The sequence below is a fragment of the Canis lupus genome, chromosome 35 (genome assembly GCF_011100685.1).
Source record: "Canis lupus familiaris isolate Mischka breed German Shepherd chromosome 35, alternate assembly UU_Cfam_GSD_1.0, whole genome shotgun sequence".
In the NCBI taxonomy this organism is placed as follows: domain Eukaryota; kingdom Metazoa; phylum Chordata; class Mammalia; order Carnivora; family Canidae; genus Canis; species Canis lupus.
The window spans coordinates 25,527,739-25,551,070 of record NC_049256.1 but is presented as its reverse complement, the minus strand read 5'-3'; the positions used below and the strand labels follow the sequence as shown (position 1 = coordinate 25,551,070).

The 23,332-nt window shown below is 46.0% G+C and overlaps 2 protein-coding genes and 2 pseudogenes across 7 annotated transcripts; 1 reads left to right on the top strand and 3 right to left on the bottom strand.

The window, feature by feature from the left end:
• Window positions 1-1,717: 1,717 nt before the first annotated feature.
• Window positions 1,718-9,278, bottom strand: LOC119877877 (histone H2B type 1-M). 6 transcript variants are annotated; one of them, XM_038584373.1, is made up of 3 exons: window positions 8,855-9,278; window positions 8,486-8,518; window positions 6,299-7,756 (listed from the first exon to the last, which is right to left on the bottom strand). In XM_038584373.1, exon 1 carries the CDS (start codon window positions 9,242-9,244, stop codon window positions 8,864-8,866), a length of 381 nt encoding a protein of 126 aa, XP_038440301.1. In that variant the 5' UTR covers window positions 9,245-9,278; the 3' UTR covers window positions 6,299-7,756; window positions 8,486-8,518; window positions 8,855-8,863. The 6 variants fall into 6 exon arrangements, with proteins under 6 accessions (XP_038440304.1, XP_038440300.1, XP_038440301.1 ...); XM_038584374.1 differs by having other exon boundaries at window positions 6,299-7,722; XM_038584376.1 differs by lacking the exons at window positions 6,299-7,756; window positions 8,486-8,518 and adding an exon at window positions 1,718-1,741.
• A 9-nt stretch (window positions 9,279-9,287) lies between these two features.
• On the bottom strand, window positions 9,288-10,736 carry LOC119867685 (annotated as a pseudogene).
• Window positions 10,737-14,510: 3,774 nt separating this feature from the next.
• On the top strand, window positions 14,511-14,961 carry LOC119867698 (annotated as a pseudogene).
• A 5,851-nt stretch (window positions 14,962-20,812) lies between these two features.
• On the bottom strand, window positions 20,813-21,277 carry LOC119867694 (histone H2B type 1-C/E/F/G/I). The gene has a single exon (XM_038584368.1). The coding sequence runs from the start codon at window positions 21,246-21,248 to the stop codon at window positions 20,868-20,870; it is 381 nt and encodes a 126-aa protein (XP_038440296.1). The 5' UTR covers window positions 21,249-21,277; the 3' UTR covers window positions 20,813-20,867.
• Between the last annotated feature and the right edge of the window lie 2,055 nt (window positions 21,278-23,332).

The following is a 23,332-nucleotide window of genomic DNA, read 5'->3' as shown; positions in this document are numbered from 1 at the left end:
GGACATTCAGAACAAGGCCCATTTTTAAAACTAATGACAGAACTTCCGGTCATGAGAAAGAACTATACTCCCTAATGACAAAATAAAAATCCCCTGGTAAGATGCAACATTCAGGGTCTTGATGCACCTGACCACACAGCCACTATGTATGGCGGGAACTGCCAGAATTAGAACTTCATGTTTTTAACTGTAGGCCAGTTTTCAGCATGGTACTCTTGGAATCTCATATAACCAAGGAAAACGCTTACGGTTATAGAAGACTGAACAAACAATGAACATACTTCATCTGTGATTCCTGCACCTAACGCATACAAATATCTGATTTATTACAAGGTATACATTTAATAATTTCAAACTTCAACTCTGGTCAGAAAAATAACAATAGATACCCCAAAAAACAGTTTCACATATACTGAACTCATCATCATTTAGCTAAACTGTAATAGAAAGGACTTCTCTAAGATAGAAAAGAAAAAAAATCTTCTCACATGCTTGCCAAGTAAAAGCAGTTCTAGATACATGGATGAGAATGACTATCATGAAAGAAACTAATACTCGAATATTTGCAGGAAGGGTCCTATAAATTTGGGACAGTCCTTGGGGCTGTGAAAGCCAGCTGCCCTGCGCATGCTCCGTGAGGGTCCCTCGGCCACTGCAGACGAGGAGCAGGGCCAGCTCACGCAGCCGCACAGGAGGCCACCGAGGGACACCGCGGTCCCGCTGCTCAGGCTGCACACTGCTCGGCTCTGCGTCCTTCTCTGCGCACCGCCCAGCGTTGCTGCGAAGGTCCAGAGGCAGCTGTGCGAGGCCGGCTCCAGCAGGGGGCGCCGCGGGAAACCGCCAAAGCGGAGGCGACGCGCGACCCCACGGGGGCGGGGGAGGGGGAGACCCGGAAGAACGTAGCGTGGCGCACGCGGAACTGGAGGCTCCTTGGGGCACTGGGCGGGCCGTGTGCGCGGAAGCGGACCAATGAGAGGGCAGCGTGGACGGCGTGGAAGGAGGGGCCGCTGAGGGAGCCGGCGTGGGGGCGTGGCTAGGAGCCCGGGGACGTGGGGGCGGGGCTTGTCGGGCCTGGGGGTCATTTCCACTCCCGAGTGGACGCAGGGGGCGGAGGACGGCCGCTGCCACTTCTTAGGACTTTCCAGTTCCCGTTGAAAGGGGAGTGTGATTGTTGTGTGGCTGTTTCGTATTAGTATTGCGAGGAAATCCCCTCTTCTGGTTGAAAGCACAGGTCTGTGGTGTGAGTCCTGCGCCCGGAGCATCGCAGCAGCACTTGGATAACATGGAAATGCAAATAATGGGATCCTGCTAGAGATCCAGGGAATCAGGATCTGTGAGGTGGGCCCAGCCATCTGTTTTACAAAAACAGTGCAGGTGATTTTGGTGCACGCTGAAGTTTGAGACTGCTTCCAAGTATTGTGATTCCCTTAATTCAGATGCTGGAGGTGACCCTCAAATGTCAGCTGAGCTCAACCAAGCTGTTGACCTTCAAGATCGTCACCAAAGCCAAACCAGTGCTTAGGTCTTACCCACTCAGACATCCATGCCAGGCCATAAAGTGAAAAACAAATTGTATGTCTGGAAAGGCGAGATCTCGAAGGATTGTTATCTACAATCAATGCAGAATTCCATTTCTCCAGATTTTATGAGTCCTCCCTTTTCATTTACAGACGTTTTGCACTCATTTAGACTTCCCAGCAAAGGTAGTCCGTGGTAAATAATGAATTCCCAGTCACTGGGCCTGTAACAGAAGTAAATTCTGCTTTTATAATTAGAGCAAAAACTACAATGAAAATGCTAAGACACCTGATGTAGGCTCTTACTGAGGTAATGCTCTCGCTCTAATGAACCAGTGTACAGCAAACCAGGACAGGTTAGATTTGAGCGGGAGATACACACTAATTATTCTCAGGCAGATCAGACTTTCATACTTCATAAATTCCATGAGGTCATCCACATTTTCAGTTACGGTTTGCATTCATTTCTTGTTTGCATTCATACCTCTCCTATGTCAGAAGAAGAAAAAAGGGTTCTTCTTCAGTCCCATTGCCATCAGTATTAATATTTCTTATACAAGGAAGAGAGTTCTTTTAATGTGTTTGTATAATGTGCTATGAGATATCTTTACTCCCGTGTTACGTTTATGTTTTAGTCATTGTTAGCACAAACAGTTAATGAGTCAAACCATGCTTAGTCGAGATATTCTTGAATAATATTATCTTTCTTCCAAATCCCCCAAATATAGTCCTTGAGGTGGGATTCTAGTCGTCCAAAGGCTCCTGTTTTCTTGTTAGTTTTTCTTCTGAGAAGAATTGGCTACTCCGATTGTCCTTTTAATTCAGTGACTAAAGAAAATGGATTTGCTAGCGATTGTTGCTTACTAAATGTCCATCAGTGTTGTTAAACCTTTACATGACATAGCTCATTTAATCCTTCAAAGTACACTACTTCCTAGAATTATTATTGTTGCTGTACAGATGTGGAAATAAGTATCAAAACGCTGAGTCACTAAATCAATGGGACCATTGCAATAACTCAGCTCTGGCCTCTCTCCTTATTGTTATAGATTGATGTGCATTGACAGCCTACTGTATGGGCAGAACAGCTTTGGGCATTTGGAGGTCAGCTGCAAAAAGAAACCTAACCCAACCCAGTGGAGCTTACAGTCTGGAGAATGGGACGAGGAAACAAATAATACACAGATTCATGTCAGTTAGTGCTAAGTGTAATGAAGAAGAATAAACAGAGCAAGTTATGAAGGAGATAGAAGGGTGCCATTTTACTTTTGCAGGTCAGAGAGTACCTCCCAGACATGGTAACATTGTAACCCATCCACTCGCCCCAAGACCCACGAAACGTGGGGAGTATTTCAATATGTAACAGGTGCTATGCCCAGGTGAAGTGCCCAAAAGATGACAAGGTCTATCCCCTCATCTCCCTCTTTTCCCTTTCTGCTCTCTCTGGCTAGTGTGCTCTGTGGCTTCTCTTCGGTCTTCAGGCTCTTTAGCCATTTGCTGCTTCCATTCTTTTTCTGAGTCCCTCTCAATATCTCTCACCTTCTTTCCCTATGCTCCATGTTTCTCCTTAAAAAATCGTCGTAATTTGGCTGTGATACTTGTTATTGTATTGTACTATGAAATACAGCCTAACCTTCATGGTTAAACTTTTCGACAAAATTCTAAAACTTTAGTCCTTCACTTCTTCCACAATTCCCAGTCCCTATCCATGGTAGCAAAGGTCATGGTTATGGAAGGAAAAGCCATTCAAATGCTGCTGTTCATGTAAAGCAAAGGGAGCCTTCTGTTCTGTGCAGCACTGCATGTCCACGACAGCAAAATGAAACTTGAGAACTGTGGGCATCCCCTGGGTGATCTCCACCGCTCCTCAGTCTTCCTTCCAGCGCCAGGGCTTGGAGGACCACTGGGAGTATAAATCAGGCGGGAGACAGCTGAAGTTGTTCATCTGAACAAAGTACAAAAAATAGCCTTCAGTAAGAAATCTCCTTATAACTTTTGAGTTCACACTCGACCTGAATAATCCAAACTATTTGACAGAACCATCAAAAGGCAAATAGTTGGAGAATTCAAGTTCTGGTCAATGACAGATATCTGATCAAAACTGTAAAAACATAGTTTTTCTTAAGACGATGTGCATAGTAAAGAGCTAATATTAAGCGAAGGGAGGTGTGGCCTTTGCCCTTTGCTGAGAGGTGATGTGTAGGCCCTTGGAATGTCCTGCAGGATAAGAATACCTTTGGTTACAAAGAGGCCTTGGGCTGTTCAGGACACTGTACATAATGTCCTTTATGTTGGGGGCTTTGGGCCGTGTGGTGTCTGGACTACCTCCAGAGGGACTGCAGAGTAAGAGATCAGCCACGTGGACAGTAAACCATGTGTATGTGATGAAGCCCCTTGGTTGGCAATGTGTATTGTGTTGTTAAAATATTGTTGTGTTGCAGGGAGGCAGTAACTCTCCCTATTCCCCCAAAGGGCAAGGACTACAGAAGCTCCGAGTTAGGAACCCTCAGAGACCCTGCTCTTCTGCTTCTTACTTTGGCTTAACCTATTCTTTTGTTATAATAATCCCCAACTTTGAGTATAATAACTTTTAGTGAATTCTGTGAATCATCTAAAGAATAACTAAATCTGAGGATGGTTTTGGTAAACCCATCAAGTTTGCAGCTGATGTCAGACATGAGGGCAATCTTATGGGACTATACCTTGACTTCGGACTATAGCACAAAGATATTAGTATACTCTATTCTAAATATGACTAAAATATTTGGATGAATATTTTGCATCAATTAATGAGTTCTGTAGTTGCCATAAACCGGCCATCAGATTTCTAAAGAGTGATAAACATTTTAGGTGTGAGTAAATGATTATTAAAATAAATAAATAAGAAGCAAGCAATGAGCTGTGGGTTTCCTTGATCGCCTACAAACCTGAGCGCTCCAGTAGGACAAGAACAACCTCATCTCTCTTTGTATCTCTAGTGCCCAAAGATCTTCCATGACTATCTCTGGATTTATAAGAAATACTTGGAATGATTGCCATGGTACAATTTAGTAGGGAATTTTGACACATGTCAAGGGTCTCCTTATAAGCCTTCATGACTAAACTATGCTTTTAGTTTCTTCTTTCATGTCCCTCTGCTACCTCCTAATCTGTTACTTTACACTTGAAGCATTGTAGGTCATTTTTAAGTCTGACTCAATCATTAACTCAAATTTTGCCTTTGAAGTCTATTTATGTAGCTTTAACTTGTCCAATTGCAAAATTTATTAATTGGTCCTTCCAGATTGTTAATTTCTTATATTTTTATAAGTTAAAGTATTTTCTGGGGTTTTATCTTTTTATTTTGTTTTCTCTTTTAACTTGTTTTCTCCACACCCATTAGTTTTGTTGGACATTCTTATAACCCTCATGAACCAGAGTCTTGTTGTACAGATGGCTGTTTAGGAGTTTTCAGATGAATTCATTCAATATTTTCTCTAAGTACCTGCAACGTGCTGCTATATGTAATGCAGAGACACTGTTTGGTCCCTTACAATCTTAGGGAAAAGTCGACCTGGGCATCATGTGGGAGTTTCATTGGATTTTGTGTTTATGGATAGTGGTCAATTATGGTCTAATTTCCTGGAATCCTTTTTTTTTTTTTTTGTTTTTAAGATTTTACTTATTTATTTACCAGAGACAGAGAGAGCACCAGCAGTGGGAAGTGGCCGAGGGAGAAAGCAGACTCCCCCACTGAGCAGGCAGCCCAATGCAGGGCTCCATCCCAGGACCCTAGGATCATGACCTGAGCTGAAGGCAGTCGCTTAACTGAGCAATCCAGATGCCCCCAATTTCCTGGAATTCTTAAAGAGCTACCACTTAGAAAAGTATTAGGTCCAAGTGATTATACAGTTCTTCTGTCTACTGTCTAAAGCACAAATACTTTTATACAATCAAGTATTTAAAGCATAAAGAAGACGATGTGTTGGTTTCGCAGTATGTTCACAAATGTGCTATCCTTCCCTTGAAAGGTAGAGCCTAGTTGCCCTTCTGAGTATACGCCATTTTTTAAGTGACTTGTTTCTAATTAATAGAAAGTGGTAGAAGTGACAGCGTGTGACATTTGGAACTAGGTCATAGAGACTCTGTGACAAATTCCTCCTCCCTTCTCTCTATGATTTGTCTTTGTGGAAGAGAGCCAGTTAGCCGTCCTGACAGGTCTATGTGGCTAGAATTGGAGGGCCTCCTGCTGAGAGCCCACAGGAACTTGGGTGGCATGGGAGTGAGCCACCTTGGAAGGGAACCCACAGTTAAGCTTCAGGTGACTGCTGTGCGTGTTTGCATCTTGACTTCAGCCTCATGAGAGATCCTGGCCAGAACCTCCCAGGAAATCACTTCTAGGTTCCTGATCCCTCCCCGCCCCCCACAAAAAATAAATAATAAATGTTCATTGATTTAAGCTGTTGAGTTTTGGCGTAGTTTGTTACCTAGCAGCAGATGGAGGAGAGGCTCACAATTAAGCGTTCAAAGTTACCATAGTCTTATTGACCAAATCTGATACAGGTTAACCGAAAAGGGAAAATCACAGAATGATTTTATGTGTGTAGAGAGGAGGAAAAATCCCCCGGAAATCTAAAATGTGCGCAGCCAGTATTTAAGATACTAATAGAAAATGACCAAAGAAGATTTGGCCTTGGAATACAAGTATAGGGTAGCATTAGGGAATCTACTCGTAATTTATTGTAGCAGGCTAGAGGAGGAAAAGCCCTTGATTTCATCAAATACCGAAAATTCATACATCATTCATAATAAACCTTTAAAAATATATTTAGAAGGAAACTAACCAACACACACAGATTATATACATATCCATGCATGCAAGCAAACAGGTTTTTAACAAGTCAGGAACTACTAAAGCCACTTTAGTGAAAAGGAAGAAAATGACGGTGATGCCTTAACATGGCATATAGCGTGTGACATTAACTAACACAATACCATGATAAAATAGTTACAGAAATAGTTATTGGAAAAAATATCAAAGTTTCTGGTCTGCTAATGATAGTACTATATGTAACAGTCCATTAAATCATCACATATTGATTAGGTTTTGCAAAATTTGGTAATCAGATAGATATCAAGTGCATGTAAATAATCTATTTGCCAATTATCCTCCCACTCTCAGGAATTTATAACAGTGCTTCAGTCTATTGCCATCTAGCAGAACAGATTAGAAAACTAGCTTTACGTTTGTTGGGAGAATTTATGGGGTTTGGTTCACAGTGTGACAGAGTGACCTCCGTTTTGGTGTATGAGTTTTACCCTATTTTATTGATTTTGAGTTACATGAGTAATCCATTAACTCTGAAAAATTCTCAGCCATGATCATTGGAAGCTCACACCAGCATCAATCTCTCTGGTTGTCTTGTGGTGCCATGATTAGATACATGGCAGACAATTTTACTACTAATTCCAGATCTCTTAAACTCACTTTTACATTTCTCTCCCTGCATTTTGGATAAATAAGGTCTGCTTACAGAATTCATGAAAATTCTTCATCTGGAGCCTATTGATTTTTTTGGTCCGTTTAGCAAGCCTTTAATTTTAATTTTCATATGATTAATGTATATTAACGTGTATATCCACACCTTCATTTCTGGAAGTCGTATTTGGTTCTTTTGACTCTTTTTGGAAAATTCTTTGTATTCTTAATCCCTCAGCATATTTCACTTAGTGTTTTCCTTGTCCTTTTTAAAGATATTCAAGTTAGCAACTTGAAGTTTGTATCTGTTCATTTTCTTTTTACTCCTTTTGTTTCCACTGTGTGCTTCTCTTCTTGTTGGTTACATTGTCTTGTTGAATCCTGTGTTGATTTTGGTTGTGAAGCTGCTCTTTCATTTTCTTTGCTATCTTATGTGTGGAGGATTTGCTGAGACCAAAAATGAAGCTTATTCCTTCAGAGAGGATTTGTATTTGCCTTGAGCGGGTGCTCAGGGGTACAAAGCCAGCTTGGGAGATCTTGGAGTTAATCCTCAGCCCGGGTGTTCCGAATCCCTGTGATGTCAGTGCCAGAAGCAAGTGAGTGGTGGTCGGAATTGTGGGTGGCACAATCTACCTTGCTCAGCACGGAGGGTGAGCACACACTGTTGCCATCTTCTGGGCGAGTGGGTGTGTGGGGGTGCCCATGTGCTGTCTGGTCGTGTGCTCATTTCTAGTTCATCCTTCTACCCTGAGGATGGAACCGGTGAGTGTGTCAGCTACACCTGGAAAGATAATCTCATCCGTTTTCTTGGGGGAACTCTCAACTGTTGACTGCTTACCCCCTGGCCAGTTCCTCCCAGCTCCCCAGCTTTTTCCCCAGATTTCTTTTCCCCACAATAATCCATTCCCAGCAGCAGCAGAAACCCTTTATGCCATCTGACCTTGTGCAGCAGAAGCCACATCCTCCCGGGAAGGGCTTTCTTTCCCTTTCTACCTCCTCTCAGTCCTTGCCTCTCAGGGACACGGGGCAAGGGGCCAGGGGAGGAAAGGGGGCCTCAGTCCTGGGGTAACTTTTGCCTCTCCAGTCAGACACTTTATGGGATTGAGTAGTGGGCTTCTCTCTTGTGACCCTGGGGTCTTCCCAGCTAAGGATGCTGGAAGAAGACCGGCAATGCAATAGGACTTTGTAGGAGAGAAGCTATAGTAGCTGACAGGATTTGAAAGCCCTTCCAAGTCAGGACAGGTTCCCTTTCCTGTCTGTCTGCGCCTTTAGGATACAGCACAGACTCCTCCTCTCCTGATCCCCACCCTACCTCCCCCACCAGCAGAAATGGGCGCTATTGCAACGCTAGCAAGCCAGAAAAGCCTGTGTAAGATTTCCATGAAAACTCATGTTGTCTTAAGCTCGTTTTCATTATTGCAGTATCTATATGCTGGAAAAGGAAAAAGAAAAGCTCTGAGCAAAACAAGTTTTTACAGCATGCTTTGTGCTCTGGGGAAACCGTTCTTACCCAAGTCCTTGAATGTCACGATGAATTTGGAGCCTTGCGCACAGGAAGGAGAGCTGTACACTTGAAATGGCATTTCATTTAAAATTGAGGTTTAGTGTTGTGAAACTAAGGAATAATGGTTGTACAGACCGGTTTTGGGCATAGCGAGCGCTCAATTTATGATGGGTATGGTTATCGACCGGGGAAATTGTGGCATCCTTGCTACGCAATCCTAAGAGAAAATTATAGAGGTCGTAGCGATGTATCGATCTTAGAGTAAACTTGATTTAGGGTGCTTTGAGAATAGTTTTTAGAAAAGCATTATAGCTCATTTGTTGAAAGCATGCGTGGCTCTGAAAAGAGCCTTTGGGTTGGGAAGGAGACGCTTACTTGGCACGTTTACTTGGAGCTGGTGTACTTGGTGACGGCCTTGGTGCCCTCGGACACGGCGTGCTTGGCCAGCTCCCCGGGCAGCAGCAGGCGCACGGCCGTCTGGATCTCCCTGGACGTGATGGTCGAGCGCTTGTTGTAATGCGCCAGGCGCGACGCCTCGCCCGCGATGCGCTCGAAGATGTCGTTGACGAACGAGTTCATGATGCCCATTGCCTTGGACGAGATGCCCGTGTCGGGGTGCACCTGCTTCAGCACCTTGTACACGTACACCGAGTAGCTCTCCTTGCGGCTGCGCTTGCGCTTCTTGCCGTCCTTCTTCTGCGCCTTGGTCACCGCCTTCTTGGAGCCCTTCTTCGGGGCCGGCGCGGACTTGGTGGGTTCTGGCATAGTGACCTTGAATACCACACGTTCAGTAAGCGGGAGGAAAATATAAGCCACCGTAAGACCCCGTTTATTTATAGAGGAGGCATTCGAATGAGGTTAGTAAGATCATTTACGATTGGATTAATTTTACTGTGTCGTCACAAATACGAATGTAAAAGGTACTTGCAATTCTAGCGTTTCATTGGCTGCCTCGTTACTGTGCTTCGACCCAATCAGAAGGTCTAGACTTGGCTACCAAAGGTTACTATAAAGTCTTCTTCAACGCCAATATGTATTTTAACTTTGAGGTAGTGTAACGGAGAAGTGTGTGTGGACAGCTTTTGTTAGAAAACTTCCTCCACTAGGATGGGTGTTGCGCAGCGGAAGCCTGGTGGCCACTGGTGGCCAAACTGACGTCCTAGGTATTGGAGCTGGTGGGCAAGTGCTTGTTGAGGAGATGGCGCAATTCCATGATTAAGATAATGGAAAGACCATCGAGATACTTCATAGTTTTCTACCAATACAGTATAAAGATCCCCGGTGGCTGGAGAACTTTCTATTAAGTGGCAAATCGGTTTCAAAGTTCGTTTTGCAAGTAACTTCTCCCCTATGTATATTAGTCCTATTGCGCCGTGTGGACTACGGGCCAATTTAGGTTGAACCAGCGCACTTACCAGACTAGAGGAGAAATCATTGTCCCATTTGAAATCTCCCCAGGCCCGTGTGCACTTAACAGGCGCCCCTGTAGGTGCCGCTCCGGGCTCGCCAGTCTCCCCTCCCGCCACGCCCCCTTCCCCGCAGAGTGCCGCAGCTCTTTTCAGAGGTTTGGGTGGCTCTGAAAAGAGCCTTTAAAAAGATCCTAAACTACTCTGTATTCTTATTTCTTCTTGGCGGCCACTTTCTTGGGTTTGGCCGCCTTGGGCTTGGCTGCCTTGGGCTTCGGGGCTTTGGTCTTGGCCGGACTCTTGGCCGCCTTCTTGGGCTTGGCCGCCTTCGCCTTCTTGGGGCTCTTGGCCACCTTCTTGGCGACGGTGGCCGCGGCGGGCTTCTTGGCCTTCTTCGGGGTCTTCTTGGCGCTCTTCTTGGGGGTGCCGGTCCCCGCTGCCTTCTTGGGCTTCTTGGCCGTCCCCGCCGCCCGCTTGGGCTTGGCCGCGCCCGCCTTCCTGGCCTTGGCCTCCCCGGAGGCCGCCTTCTTGTTGAGCTTGAAGGAGCCCGAGGCGCCGGTGCCCTTGGTCTGCACCAGGGTCCCCTTGCTCACCAGGCTCTTGAGGCCCAGCTTGATGCGGCTGTTGTTCTTCTCCACGTCGATCCGGCGGCCGCCAGCGCCTTCTTGAGCGCGGCCAAGGAGAGGCCGTTGCGCTCCTTGGACGCGGCCACCGCCTTGGTGATGAGCTCGGACACCGGGGGCCCGGACGCCTTGCGCTTGGCTGCGCCGGCGGACTTGCGGGCCTTCTTCTTCACCGGCGTCTTCTCCGCGGGGCCGGGCTGGAGGCGCGGCAGGAGCGGTCTCGGACATAGTGGGTTTTTGGTTCCTGAAGATGAAAGGAAAAAAATAATATTAAATCGAGTCTCGGAGTTGAGCTGCTTGGTTCGGCGTGCGTGTGTGGCGTGTGTATATATACAACAGGACGCCGCGCGCTGATTGGCTCCGAGCTCAGTCCTTCCAACTTGACAGCAGCCTGGTGTCAGCTCTGTCCCGGAATTGTGTTTGTTACAGTTGGGGAAAGCAAAAAAATTAAAATTTCCTGGGGAGGAATCACACGCTGATTACACTCTATAGCGAAGCGGGACCCCTCATGCTTTGACATCTTCGTGTTTTCTTCTTCCAGTTTTCATCATCTGGGTTTCAGCTCTTTTCAAAAGCCCCTGACACCCTGAGAGATTCACAAGGTCAGAAGAGAGCAACTCTTGATTTTCCTTTAAAATATAATTCTCTTCGCTTTGTGCTTTCAATAACTTTGCTCTCTAGGGTCTAGTCTATACATCTTGGCTTCTCATCTGTCAACACTGCTGCTTAGTTCTCATCGAGATTTAGCCCAGAAAACCTGTTTCATCATAGACGGGAAATAATAACAAGGCTCTCTCCCCATTTCTCTACAAAGAATGATAGTAAAGGATTCTTGGTGAAGAACTGCTAATTCTGACAAGAATCGGTCATTATTTGTCTGTAAAACCTTATCATAGCTGTCTAGTACCAAAATTTTTGCAAAAGAGTTAGTTGGGGTTTCTGCATTCAATATTTGTCTAGAAAAATGGGAAATGCAGCAAGTATGATGCTGCTGACCTGGTTGTTTGGCTTATGTTTGTTTTAGATGATGATAGGAGATTTAGAAGTGGCATAAGAGAAGTTGGGTACCTTTATTAGTTGAAAATATTATCTTATATTGATTTTCTTGGTAGAGATCAGTTACTAAAATGTGTACAAGTTTGGGTATAGAAATCTGCCATTCTTGAGAAAGAGAAATTTGGAAGGTATTAAAGTAACAAAGATTATATACATGCACAACACACACAGACATGCACACACTTATGGCATTCCCTTGAGAGGGGGACCTTTTTTAAAAGTGTGTTTTATATTCACTAGTATATTTTTCATTTATGGAAAGCATCACATTACAACTTATGCTTACTGTTGAATGGGAAATAGGTTTATGGTAGGAAGTGATTTAATGTGATTTTCTTCACAAATTCCTTTTTTCTCTTTAACATATTATATTTATTTTGAAACATGAACCAATCTGTGTTCCACTATGACAGTGAAAGAAGGAAACACAGCAAAGCTCAAGAGGGGGAGGTTTCACTTTCCTTTATTATCCCCTCAAAATCAAGAAATGACTGATTATTCCTTTCAGTCAATCCAAGTGAAACATGAAAATTAATGTCACTATAGGTTAAATATTAACATGATAAAGAGGGGTGAGATATCAGCTTAGTATAAATAATTTTTACTTTGTGTATTCACTTTTTATAGAGCTTACATATTCTTAATTCTTTTAAAGTGGTTTTGAAAAAAAGTGGTTTTGATTCATTATAGTTGGTTTTGAAACTCATTTGAAGATTATTCTTTGATAATCTGATAATTATTCTTTGATAATTAATACTCCAGGAATTGCAGAGACATTGAGTCATAAGGCTGTGACAGTATTTAGTCCATACAAGAAATAGGAGAGTCAAGATTATACCCAAAGAGACGCAGTGCCACCAAGGAAGAGCTGTTTCTTGGACATGTCAGTGTAGGGAGTCTCTCCAAGGTACTACCCCTATCACCTTCATGGATGGGCTTATGAGTCACCTCAATGTGAGTAACTTCGAAGACTGTCTCTTCAAATCGGTCCTTTTGCCTAAATATCAAACTTGTATTTCTGGGCACTTGGTGGGTATTTGCCTTTGCACCTGTCTCCACTGTACTACACTCTCCCTATAATCTCTTTCCTGTTGCTAAGAGGAGAAAATTATTGCCATTTACCCTTACACACCTCCATCAGGTTACTATTACGTATTCATTTCATGCCAACATTCATGTCATTTCCTAATGCTTCTCTGTGCACATTTTCAAAACCCAGAGTCTTTCAAGGCTCTGAAGATCCCTTTGACCCTTCTTTGTTCATGTCAAGGGCTTCTTTATATATCTGATAAGGCTTATGGGCCCCTTGCCAGGACAATGTTTTTAAGAGTTTAAGAGAATATACATTGGATTATAATGGGAAAGAATTAATATTACAATACCTTTATCAAATCCCCAAACTGTAAAGTGTTAACAGATGTGTGTGGTTTCTTTTTAAAGATTTTATTTATTTATTTGTGAAAGACACACAGAGAGAGGCAGATACATATTCAGAGGGAGAAGCAGGCTCCCTGCCGGGAACCCAATGTGGGACTAGATCCCAGGACCCAGGCATCAGGCCATGAGCCAAAGGCAGATGCTCAACCACTTAGGCATCCTAACAGATGTGTTTTTTTATTAATCCGTTAGAGTCACAAGATAGCTCTTGTGAGCAAGAATGAACACAGTGTAGAAGGAATAAAGTGTCTAAATGGTCTTGAAAACACTGAGAGCTTCAGTTTAGGTGACATGCACACAGGACAGGTCCCGCCCATCGAAGTTTGCTGCCTATATTCGTAAATGGAAGAAATGCTAAGCTTCAATTGAGGGATAGTACAGATAAAGATGGACTTATGTTCTATACAAGTTCCTAGATGTCTTAAATCCTGTCATTGTATCAGAGAGTAAGAACACAAGTCGGGCATTTTTCCCATGCACCGCCCACAAACTCAGAAATCAGCTTTAATGAACTATGTCCTCCTCACAGACCCTTGGGGAGAAACCAAATCCCCACAAAGTCAACTAGAACTCCACAAACGGATTAGTGCTGAATTCAATTTTTCAGTGCTTATTATTTTTAAGGAGTTCTGGAAAGAAAGTTGTAGGAAACTAGGATGCTCTGTTAGGCTCATTATTCCGAGGAGCGAATAGTGAGTGAAGGAGCAGAGAAACATCCACAATAATATATCATAATCATTTTGTGAGTGCATATTTGCGGATAGTAAACGCTTTACATGGGTTTTCCCTTTGAAAATTCAATGCTCTATGACTTAGACTTTCTTATACATTTGGGAAGGAAAAGAAGCGAGTATAGCCCGCCCGAGGTCCTGTAGGTAGCACGGCGGCAGGCTGTGTCCAGAGCCGCGTTCTAGGTCATGCCAAAGGCCGGAGCACCAGAACGTGGAGGCGGACACCGCGCTACCTGTAAGCTGTGCATAACTAAGTATACACTGAAGTCGCAGAGTGGAGACTCACAGCAGAACCAGGCTCTCCTCACTGTGGCATATGCTCAGCGCAGCCTTCAGTGTGGAACCTGACTTGACTTTGAAATGTTTAAGGCGATTCTGTCCGTTCCCTCCGCAGGGACCGGACAGCCTGCATCCCAGCCAGCCGCCCTCCGTAGGGACCGGACACCCATCGGTCGATAACACGAACAGAATCTTAGCAATACAGATAGGATTAGCTTCAAATTTTATTGAAAACCTCTCCTAGGGACAACAGCGAGGAGGATCTAAATATTTCTGCCCTTGTTTGGGAAATGTGAAGACGAGGTCTTTGTGGAAAGCGTATGCATTGGTGCCCGCACAGCGGGTGGGCCGGCATAGAGGCTGCAAGTGCTGCAGAGGGCCATTGCAACGGATCACATACTCGAGAGGATTTACGGAATTCCCCTTCCCCCGGCACAGACTCCGCTTGGGGCGCCCGGCCTTCCGGGTCTGCACAGTCTGAGCAAAGGCTAGAAGGGCGATGGGCGGGAACGGAGTGTGGGATCCGCCCCTGCGCTTGGGGTTTTCAAACAGGTCCGTCACATTGTTATAAAAGTGCGGCGTGTCGGCAGCCGGTAGTGGCCGTGCAGCTCGGGAGGTTCTGGTGTGGTCATTCTGGTCGCGGCAAGGGCGGGAAGGGGCTGGGGCAAGGGCGGCGCCAAGCGCCACACCGCAAGGTGCTGCGCGACAACATCCAGGGCATCACCAAGCCCGCCATCCGGCGGCTGGGCCCGGCGCGGCGGCCGTCAAGCGCATCTCGGGCCTCATCTACGAGGAGACCCGCGGGTGCTCAAGGTGGTTCCTGGAGAACGTGATCCGGGACGGCCGTCACCTACACGGAGCACGCCAAGCGCAAGACGGTCACGGCCATGGACGTGGTCTACGCGCTCAAGCGCCAGGGCCGCACCCTCTACTACGGCTTCGGCGGCTGAGTTGTGAGTTCAGCTCCAGGAAATCCCAGTTTGCAACCAAAGGCCCTTTTCAGGGCCACCTATCTAGTCCTACAGAAGAGGGTGCTCACTTTGTACTATCGCTGTGAATTTCTTACTTCGGCAGACTACACCTAGTTGGGTCTCATTCGCCCAGGCAACTGTGGCTCCATGCTAAATTTTGACCCCTTCATGCCTGTCCGTCCGTGAGGCATATCCTGGGGGGTGGGGGGGAGGACCCTGTACGCCTCTCACTGAATTGCTCCAGAGGTTCTGATCTTCCTCCAAGACCACCCTAACGTACACGTGCTATAGGTCCAACTTAAAAGGTGCTTTAATCAAGTGCCTTCGTTTATTATCGGACAGAATCTTAGACTTTCCGAGGTCCCTTCAGTTAACAGGTTGATGATGGTTCTATGGTCTGCATGCAGGCCTATCCTGACTGTGCGAGCCCAGGTTTTTAGGGTTTAAATCCCACCTTGCCCTAGTATCAGCAGATTAGGGGAAAAATTACGTTGGTTTTCTAGTGAGTTCCCGCTTTCTTGTTCTTAGGTTCTTTAAGCAATGCCACAGACTGCCACTTACCCCTGTATCCTTTGGTGTGATCCCAGTGTGTTTGGTTTTGTGGAGAGTCTTAGAGGTTCCTTGCTGTGTAGGCTGGCTCCCCCCCCCCCCCCCCCCCCCCCCCCCATTAAGATTGTTCACTTGAACAGAATAAACTACATAGCTGGGCGGGTGGCCTTGTAGCCTTAGGCAACATGTCCCCGCTTTCCTGGAACACAGGTAAGAATGTGGCTAAGAGCTGCAAAAGTCAGAAGTCACTCCCAGGTCTGGGCTTTCCCCTTTCCACCAGGTAAGAAGGTGATCCAACAGTCCCTTGGCAGGGACATCAGGTCCCAGGGGATAGCAGAGCAATGACTTGAAGGGAAAAGGGTCCTGGGATTTATCAGGAGGAGCAGAGTTGCCCTTCAGAGGGGAACTGATCACGGTGGATCTGTCCTGTGTGACATGAATAACTCCTTAAAGTTAAAGCTTGAAAGTACGAACTGAATCTCACATGATTTGGGAGTAAATACAAGCAATGAGGAATTTATTTTCACCCTGATTCAGGAAGAAGTCATGAATTTTTCCTAAGGCCCACTGAAATGTCTTCCATCACCCATCTGGGTAAATAACACTAACAAGGCCTCAGTACGTAGTAGTCTACTTTTTGAGCAAATCATAGGTTAAGTTTACAAGTTCCCAATATCATCTCAGGTATATATAAAATCTATGAAACTGGAAGCCTTGTACAGAGAGAGATTTGTGCTTGTGTTGTCTTTGGTTGAGTCACTTAACCTCTCTGTGTCTCCGTTGCCCCATCTGTAAAATGGGGAAAACAGTAGTATCGACCTTATAGGTTTGGGGTGAATAAAACCAAACCATTTTGTCCAGTGCATGGTGCACGGTAAGTGCTCTATGTTTTCTCTTTGATTATTATTGCTATTACTATTATCATTATTGCTCATGAAATTAGGCCCAGAGAAAAAGAAGGGGACCTATAAATTATGAATACATGCTCTTAAAGTCCTGACCTGTCTCCTTCTGTCTTTGTGGTCTGCAGCAAATCACTAACCACTCTCCATCATAAGTAACGTGAGGGTAAGTTAATACTTCTGTGACACTGAGCAGGATAGTGGAGGATGATTAACATGACCATATTGGACTTTACATGTTTTCCTGAGAAGTTGTGAGTGAAACGATGAACGATTTGTGGATGCAACCATAAAAACTCAATTCCAGTTTATTTAAGCAATGTAAAAAACTTTTGAAGGAGATGTTCTCCTACCACCCTGACAAAAGTGCTGAGCAGGCAGGACTTTCTGTTCTGTCCTGTTTTCTAGTTTCTAGGAAAGCAAATCTAACTGATCCAGCTGGAGAGGTGCCAGCATCAGTCATCCATGATGACCCAAGACAGAGAGGAACAACATAGTGCGGACACTTAAAGCCTAGGTAAGAGGGAATACTCCTGAAGCTGTCCCCCCGAAATCTGGGGGTAACTCTCTGTTACCTATAATCCGAATTTCCAGTGAGATCCATTTATCATATGCAAAGGTCATTTTCCTCATCTGATACACATCACCATAGGTTGGCCATGTCCTCTTTCCTGACATACTCTTTTCTTGACTTTTGTGAGTCTATTCTCTTCATTCTCTTCCTCAGCATTTAGAATCTTTGGCTCCCTTCTTTTTCTCTGAAGTTTGAGTCATTCCTTATTCTTTCTCCATGGGTAAATACCAGCGTTAATGTGTGCCAAGCACAGTAAAATTGCCACTCCAAATATTTAAACATTTCTTTGTACAGTCCCAAAGTTGCCTCTGAATATCAGGTTCATATCTACAACTACTTACTTGACCCTCCAATGGAATGTTGATGGGGATTTATAAATGGTCCTGTCCCAGTTTCTGAAACCTCAGGCCTGTCCCATGGTTGGTGATCATTCATCCAAGAACTTCAGCCTCATCGTAGGCTGTGGGCAAGCACACAACCTGGAGGTGCACCATCTGGTCCCAACTCCATCCCCACACCTGGCTCATCCCTAGTCAACTAGACAGAGAGAATGGTTGTATGTGGATACTGTGGATGTTGAGAAGGATGATGTGAGCTGCCCTTTAAGGAGAGAGTCTGGCACAGTGTCTTCAACACCTGGAAAGTGCTCCATCATTGTCATCCACACTTTTCTTTACCCATGAGACTGTGTTCATCAATGAATTCTTGGGACTTTCTCGTCCATAGCACCTGTAATAATTTCACCAGGGTTATTGCAATAACTCTTCCATTCTTTCTTCTGCTTGTTTCTACCTCTAAACCCACAAATACCATTTTCCACACAGCACCCTGAGTGCTTTCAAATTCTAATAGTTTCTCTTGACACAATAATTACCTGGGTGCCTTCTTTGGCCCACAAAGCCCAACATTTTCAGGCACCCGTTTAACCCTCGGCCTTATGTCCTAACACCTGACCTTTGCTTACAAGTCTCCCAGCCTCTGAGCCACCCTGGATCCCTTCCACCCCTGAGCACAAAGTCATCCCTGCCCTAGGACTTTATTGTACCAACAGTCCCTTGCCCTGGACTACCTAGCCCCTAGGTCATTGGTTTCCTCATTGGAAGCATCATCTCATCAGTATCAGGGCACGGCACCTGTTTTATCTCAAATGATTTCATAGCGGTGAGAACTGCTATTTGAAATGATTGAGCTGAGGCATCAGTGTGATGATGATCTCTCCTCTCTTGGTCTCTTGTCCAACACTTCCTGCTGTAGCTTAATACCTCACACAGAGGAAATCAATATCTGACCAAATAAAGGAATTGCTTCAACTCTCCTCTGATTTTTCTTTCCTCATTTTTAAACAAGATTTTATTTGAGAGAAATCGAGAGCACAAGAGTGGGGTGGGTGTAGAGGGAGAAGCAGGTTCCCCTCAGAGCAGGGAGCCCAAATGTGGGGCTTGAACCCAGGTCCCTGGGATCATAACCGGAGGTAATGGCAGATGCTGAACTGACAGAGCCACCCAGGCACTCCTGATTTTCCTTTCCTCATATGTCATAAGCTCAACTTTACCATCAGAACCCCACCCCCCCTCCCAGGAAGGGTTTTGTTTGGCTTGTTCTCCATGTATCAGATGTTCTCAAAGCAGAGTAGCTACAAGCAACATTTGTATCTGTGGAAACTTGTTAGGAAGCCAAGTTCCCAGATTTTGCCCAGAGCCAAGGAACAGAATCTCTGGGAGTGGGGCCAGTAATCTGTCCTCCAGCAAGCCTCCAGGTGATTTTGATGCACTCATAAGGTTAGAAGCCCTGCTCTGAATCCTCAGGACATAATTGTTTGGCACCTGGATAGGAATGACCAAATGGATGCTCTTTCTTTCTGCCTAGAAGGCTTTGTATCAGGCAGTGCCATGACCTCCCCCCACCCATTTTCTCTAACGTTTTTCAGTGTTGTCCTGTGCTCCAGGGAAGGCAGAGTTTCTCACTAGTCTCAGGGATCAGGTCCTGATTCAACCGCAGTAGTCCTGAGGGTCCCAGCCACTTAGTAATGATTAGTCTGGGGCTGGGAATACAGCCAGTCCTTTGTGGCTGGCTCTGAGAGACTTTATTAGTGTGGCTCAGCTTCTCCAATAGCGTTTAGATTGAGTGGAAAGGTGAGTTGTTGATTTAAAAAACTGTGTGTGCGTGTGTTTGTTAGGGATGCAGCGGAATTAAGGACATTTCAGGCAGAGAACATTTTAAAATCCTGGAGGCTGGAGTCGTCACAGGGAACTCCTGACAGTGTAAAAAATCAAACCAAGAAAAAAAAGAATACTAATAATAAAAAAATTAGGTAAATAGCAAGAGGGAAAGAATCCTCTGAGATTTGGTTTGAGTTTTAGGTGAGGGGCAGGCTATGGGCTCGATTTCTGATGTTGTGCAGTAGGGGAGGGGTCCCTGAAAGGCCCTGAGAGGAATAATACATGAGCAGGTGCTTTATTCCAGAACTGGGCTCCCTCTGGTATGGAAAGTAGATTCTCTACGCACAGGAGAGTTTGGTATTATCTCAGACTGGAACAAGAGGATCAGAATTTGAAGTGCAGTTTTAATTCTGGCAACCAGAAAATACTTGTTTCCTTGTGATTGTTTGCCTTTTTGGGAGAATAAGGGATAGAGGAGGACAGAGTTAGCTATTCCTGGGTGCATTAGGTCTTTCCGTTCACAGGTGAGGTGTTCTGGACCCAATCTTTCTCACCTAACTTCGAAAAGGAAGCCTCCACATGGCAGCGTGCGGAGAAATGAGGCAAGGAGACCGATTCTACTTTTGACTTTCGGGGTGTAGGCTCTTGGGCATCAGGTGCTCACAAACCACAAACCTTCCAGACCTTGGTGTCCAGCATCACAATGTTAAAACGCACGTCCTGCTCTTCTCCGCTCTCTGAGCCCGGGTGTCGGGGCTTCTCTCCGGGATCACTGAGCTGGGGGGCCGGGGCTGGAGACAGGACAGGTGGACGGCTCGGAGGGGACTCGCCCGTGACAGAAAAGGCTGGACTCGGGGTGCTGAGCCAGCCTTCTCCTCCTGTGGCTGCGCTAGGGAGGAGACGGAGGCGGCTGAAGGCCCAGAAAGGTCTTCGCAGCTCATGTAGGAGTCAGGGAGGAGAGCGCGAGGGGAACGCAGTCTTCCCCGTAACCCCTAAGCATCAAATGTAACGAACGCCTTTTCAGAGCAGCTGAGGAAGGGAAGGGTACAGCCACGCCCGCTAACTCTAGGGACCGGTGTCCGGACTGGAGCGTTCAGCCGCCCAACACACTTACAGACCCGCAGCAGGTGTCCAGCCAGGTCCCGGACAGCCCGGAGCAAGCGAGTGGGGCAGAGGGAGGCGGGCGTGGGCGGGGGGAGGCGGGGAGGAATCCGAGCCACACAAAGAACCCGGGGTGGCGAGCCCTGTGGCACCGAAGAGGAACCCTCGCCTGTAAAGAGCGCGCTTTTCAAAGGTCCCTGTGGCCGTCCCCACCCTGTGGGGCGACACTGAACAGAAGGCGGGAGCCCGGGGCCTCCAGGTCAGTCCTCGGAGCTTAGAGATCCCTCCAGCACTGCCCGCGCCCGAACACCTGTCAGGAAGGCGATCCGGGGCTCCAAGGGCGAGGGCTGCGAGTGGGGACCATTCCAGTGCGCGTTCGTTCCCGCTGCTGGGGACGCGTGTGCACACCACGGCTGTCAGAGTCACGGGCGGGGAGCCCGCCACCCGACCTCGGCTACGGGCGGTGGCGTCCCGGAGGTCCCTACTAACCTGACCGGACCCCAAGCTACGAGTACAGCGAGTGCCAGTCGCACAACTCTGCTGGTGAAACCGTGTGGCTCTGAAAAGAGCCTTTGGGTTGGATGGTGCCTCGGAGAACGCTCACTTGGAGCTGGTGTACTTGGTGACGGCCTTGGTGCCCTCGGACACGGCGTGCTTGGCCAGCTCCCCGGGCAGCAGCAGGCGCACGGCCGTCTGGATCTCCCTGGACGTGATGGTCGAGCGCTTGTTGTAATGCGCCAGGCGCGACGCCTCGCCCGCGATGCGCTCGAAGATGTCGTTGACGAACGAGTTCATGATGCCCATGGCCTTGGACGAGATGCCCGTGTCGGGGTGCACCTGCTTCAGCACCTTGTACACGTACACCGAGTAGCTCTCCTTGCGGCTGCGCTTGCGCTTCTTGCCGTCCTTCTTCTGCGCCTTGGTCACCGCCTTCTTGGAGCCCTTCTTCGGGGCCGGCGCGGACTTGGCGGGCTCGGGCATACCGACTCGGCTTTCTCCGGAGAAGAGAAAATGGAGTCCGCCTCGGGAGCCTGTCTATTTGTAGCCAACGTTATGCAAATGAAGGATAGGCTCTGCCACCGCTGATTCGTCGGCTTGTGTACGGCCTGCCGTCTAGTGATTGGCTGGAGTTCTGCTCTCCCATTGGTCAGATCTTGATGCAGCGGGTCAGCCTGGCTGCTTTAGTGAAAGGTGTTTTATTACAGTAAGATCTGATTATTAATAGGAATGCCGATTAACTTATGGATTAATATTCAATATTAGAAATCACACTCTTGTATTTTCGAATGCCAGGTAGGCAATCTAGTGTATAACATATTCAGAGTTTTTATAGTGTAGTTGTTCAGGAGGGGCCACTGCCCTGCAGTTGTGAGTCTTTGGAGTGTGGGTTATTTTGAGTTGAAGGCACTTGAGACCCCGCATGCTTGAGATATTTTTCTTCTTCTCTTAACGATAGAGGAGAATCTAAATTGGCTAAAGGGTACCTTTCTCGAATAAGTATTATTAACAGAGATCAATTTTATATCAGTGACACACACCTATGGTAGGTCAAACATCTATCAAACATCTGCTCTAGGGAGTGCGTTGGGTTCCTCTCAAACTCCTTCGGCGAAGCGGACTCCATTTCTCTTCTCTCAGGAGAAAGCCTGGTCGATATGCCCGAGCCAGCCAAGTCCGCGCCGGCCCCGAAGAAGGGCTCCAAGATATATATATATCTCACCTACTGTATAGTATATATGTGTATGGTGTATATATATACTAGTTTCCTTAGTTTACTGTGATATATATATCCTGTATAGTATATATATAAATATCTATCTATCTATATCTATATCTATATCTATATCTATATCTATATATATATATATCTGCTTCATTTTCCCTGTCTTTGGAATATCCGTGTCTTTGTGAATTCCCCATATGTACAGTGTATGGTTGGTTTTCTCTTTTTAAGTCTTTTCATACCAATTTGAGTCTAGCCTCAGGGAGCTTTGAAGGGACAGGGTTATTTGCTCCCCTACAGCTGTCCTAAATGCCAGGATACTTTAACTCCTCGGATACTTCTTGACCCAGACTCTGCTGCAGCTTAGAAACTTAGGAGATCTGCCACATTGCTGGCATCAGGTAAGATTTATCATGTCTGCCTCTTTTAGTCTCTGTGGAGTGCGAGGGTAGTGATGGAGCCAGAATGGTAAGAATTCTTTTTCTCTCTTTCTACGTTTAGATTAGGAACAGAGAATATTTGTGGAACTAGTTTCTTGGACTAAATGACTCTGCTTAATCTGACAGAGTACTCTTTGGTAACTAACTGATCCTTTTCCTCCCAGAGATGGTCTTTGCTTTTTTTTTGTTGTTGTTGTTTTTGTTTTGTCTGTGTCTTTTATACTGTTTGTGGTCTCTTGCTAAGGGACTTCTTGGGAGCCAAGGCATCATAATTTGTGGGTATGGGTTGAGCACTCTAAAGCTATTTGAATGCTGGCAGGTGCAAGAAGAAGACACTCATGATAGGATAAGTTGGTCTGGAAAGGGTTATGTTGACACTAGGTCACCCCCAAACTCAAGTAAACTTCGGGAAGTAAGTACACTGGAAAAGAACATGGAGTCCCAACTCCACAGCACATACTTCCCAGGTATTAGTGTGGCTCCAGGAGACCGAAGGCTTTGATCTGTTACTATTTTCCTTTTGTCTTGTTCTATGTCCTAAGAGCTTGGCTTTTGCCCAACGCGAAAATTCTCTTTGGTCTCCCCTGTCACCATCGGGAGGGTGCACTTACCAGGGTGCACCTTGGTGGGCAATCGAATCCACTGGGGATCAGAATTTCTCTGTTCAGCTGTGTCATGAGAGGTTCCAGTTCATAGGCATCTTTGTCATCTCAGCATTCCTTCCTCGTTAGTGCAGGAAAGTCTCTTTCCAGAAGCGCCTACCTGATATCATGAATTAGTGGATCTGAGACTGGAGATGTATCACATTGTCATGAGAGACCAGGCACATCTCATTCATTATACCATCCTTACTGCCTGCGCAATGAAGGTCTTTGCTCTCTTAGACTAATTTCATAAGTACA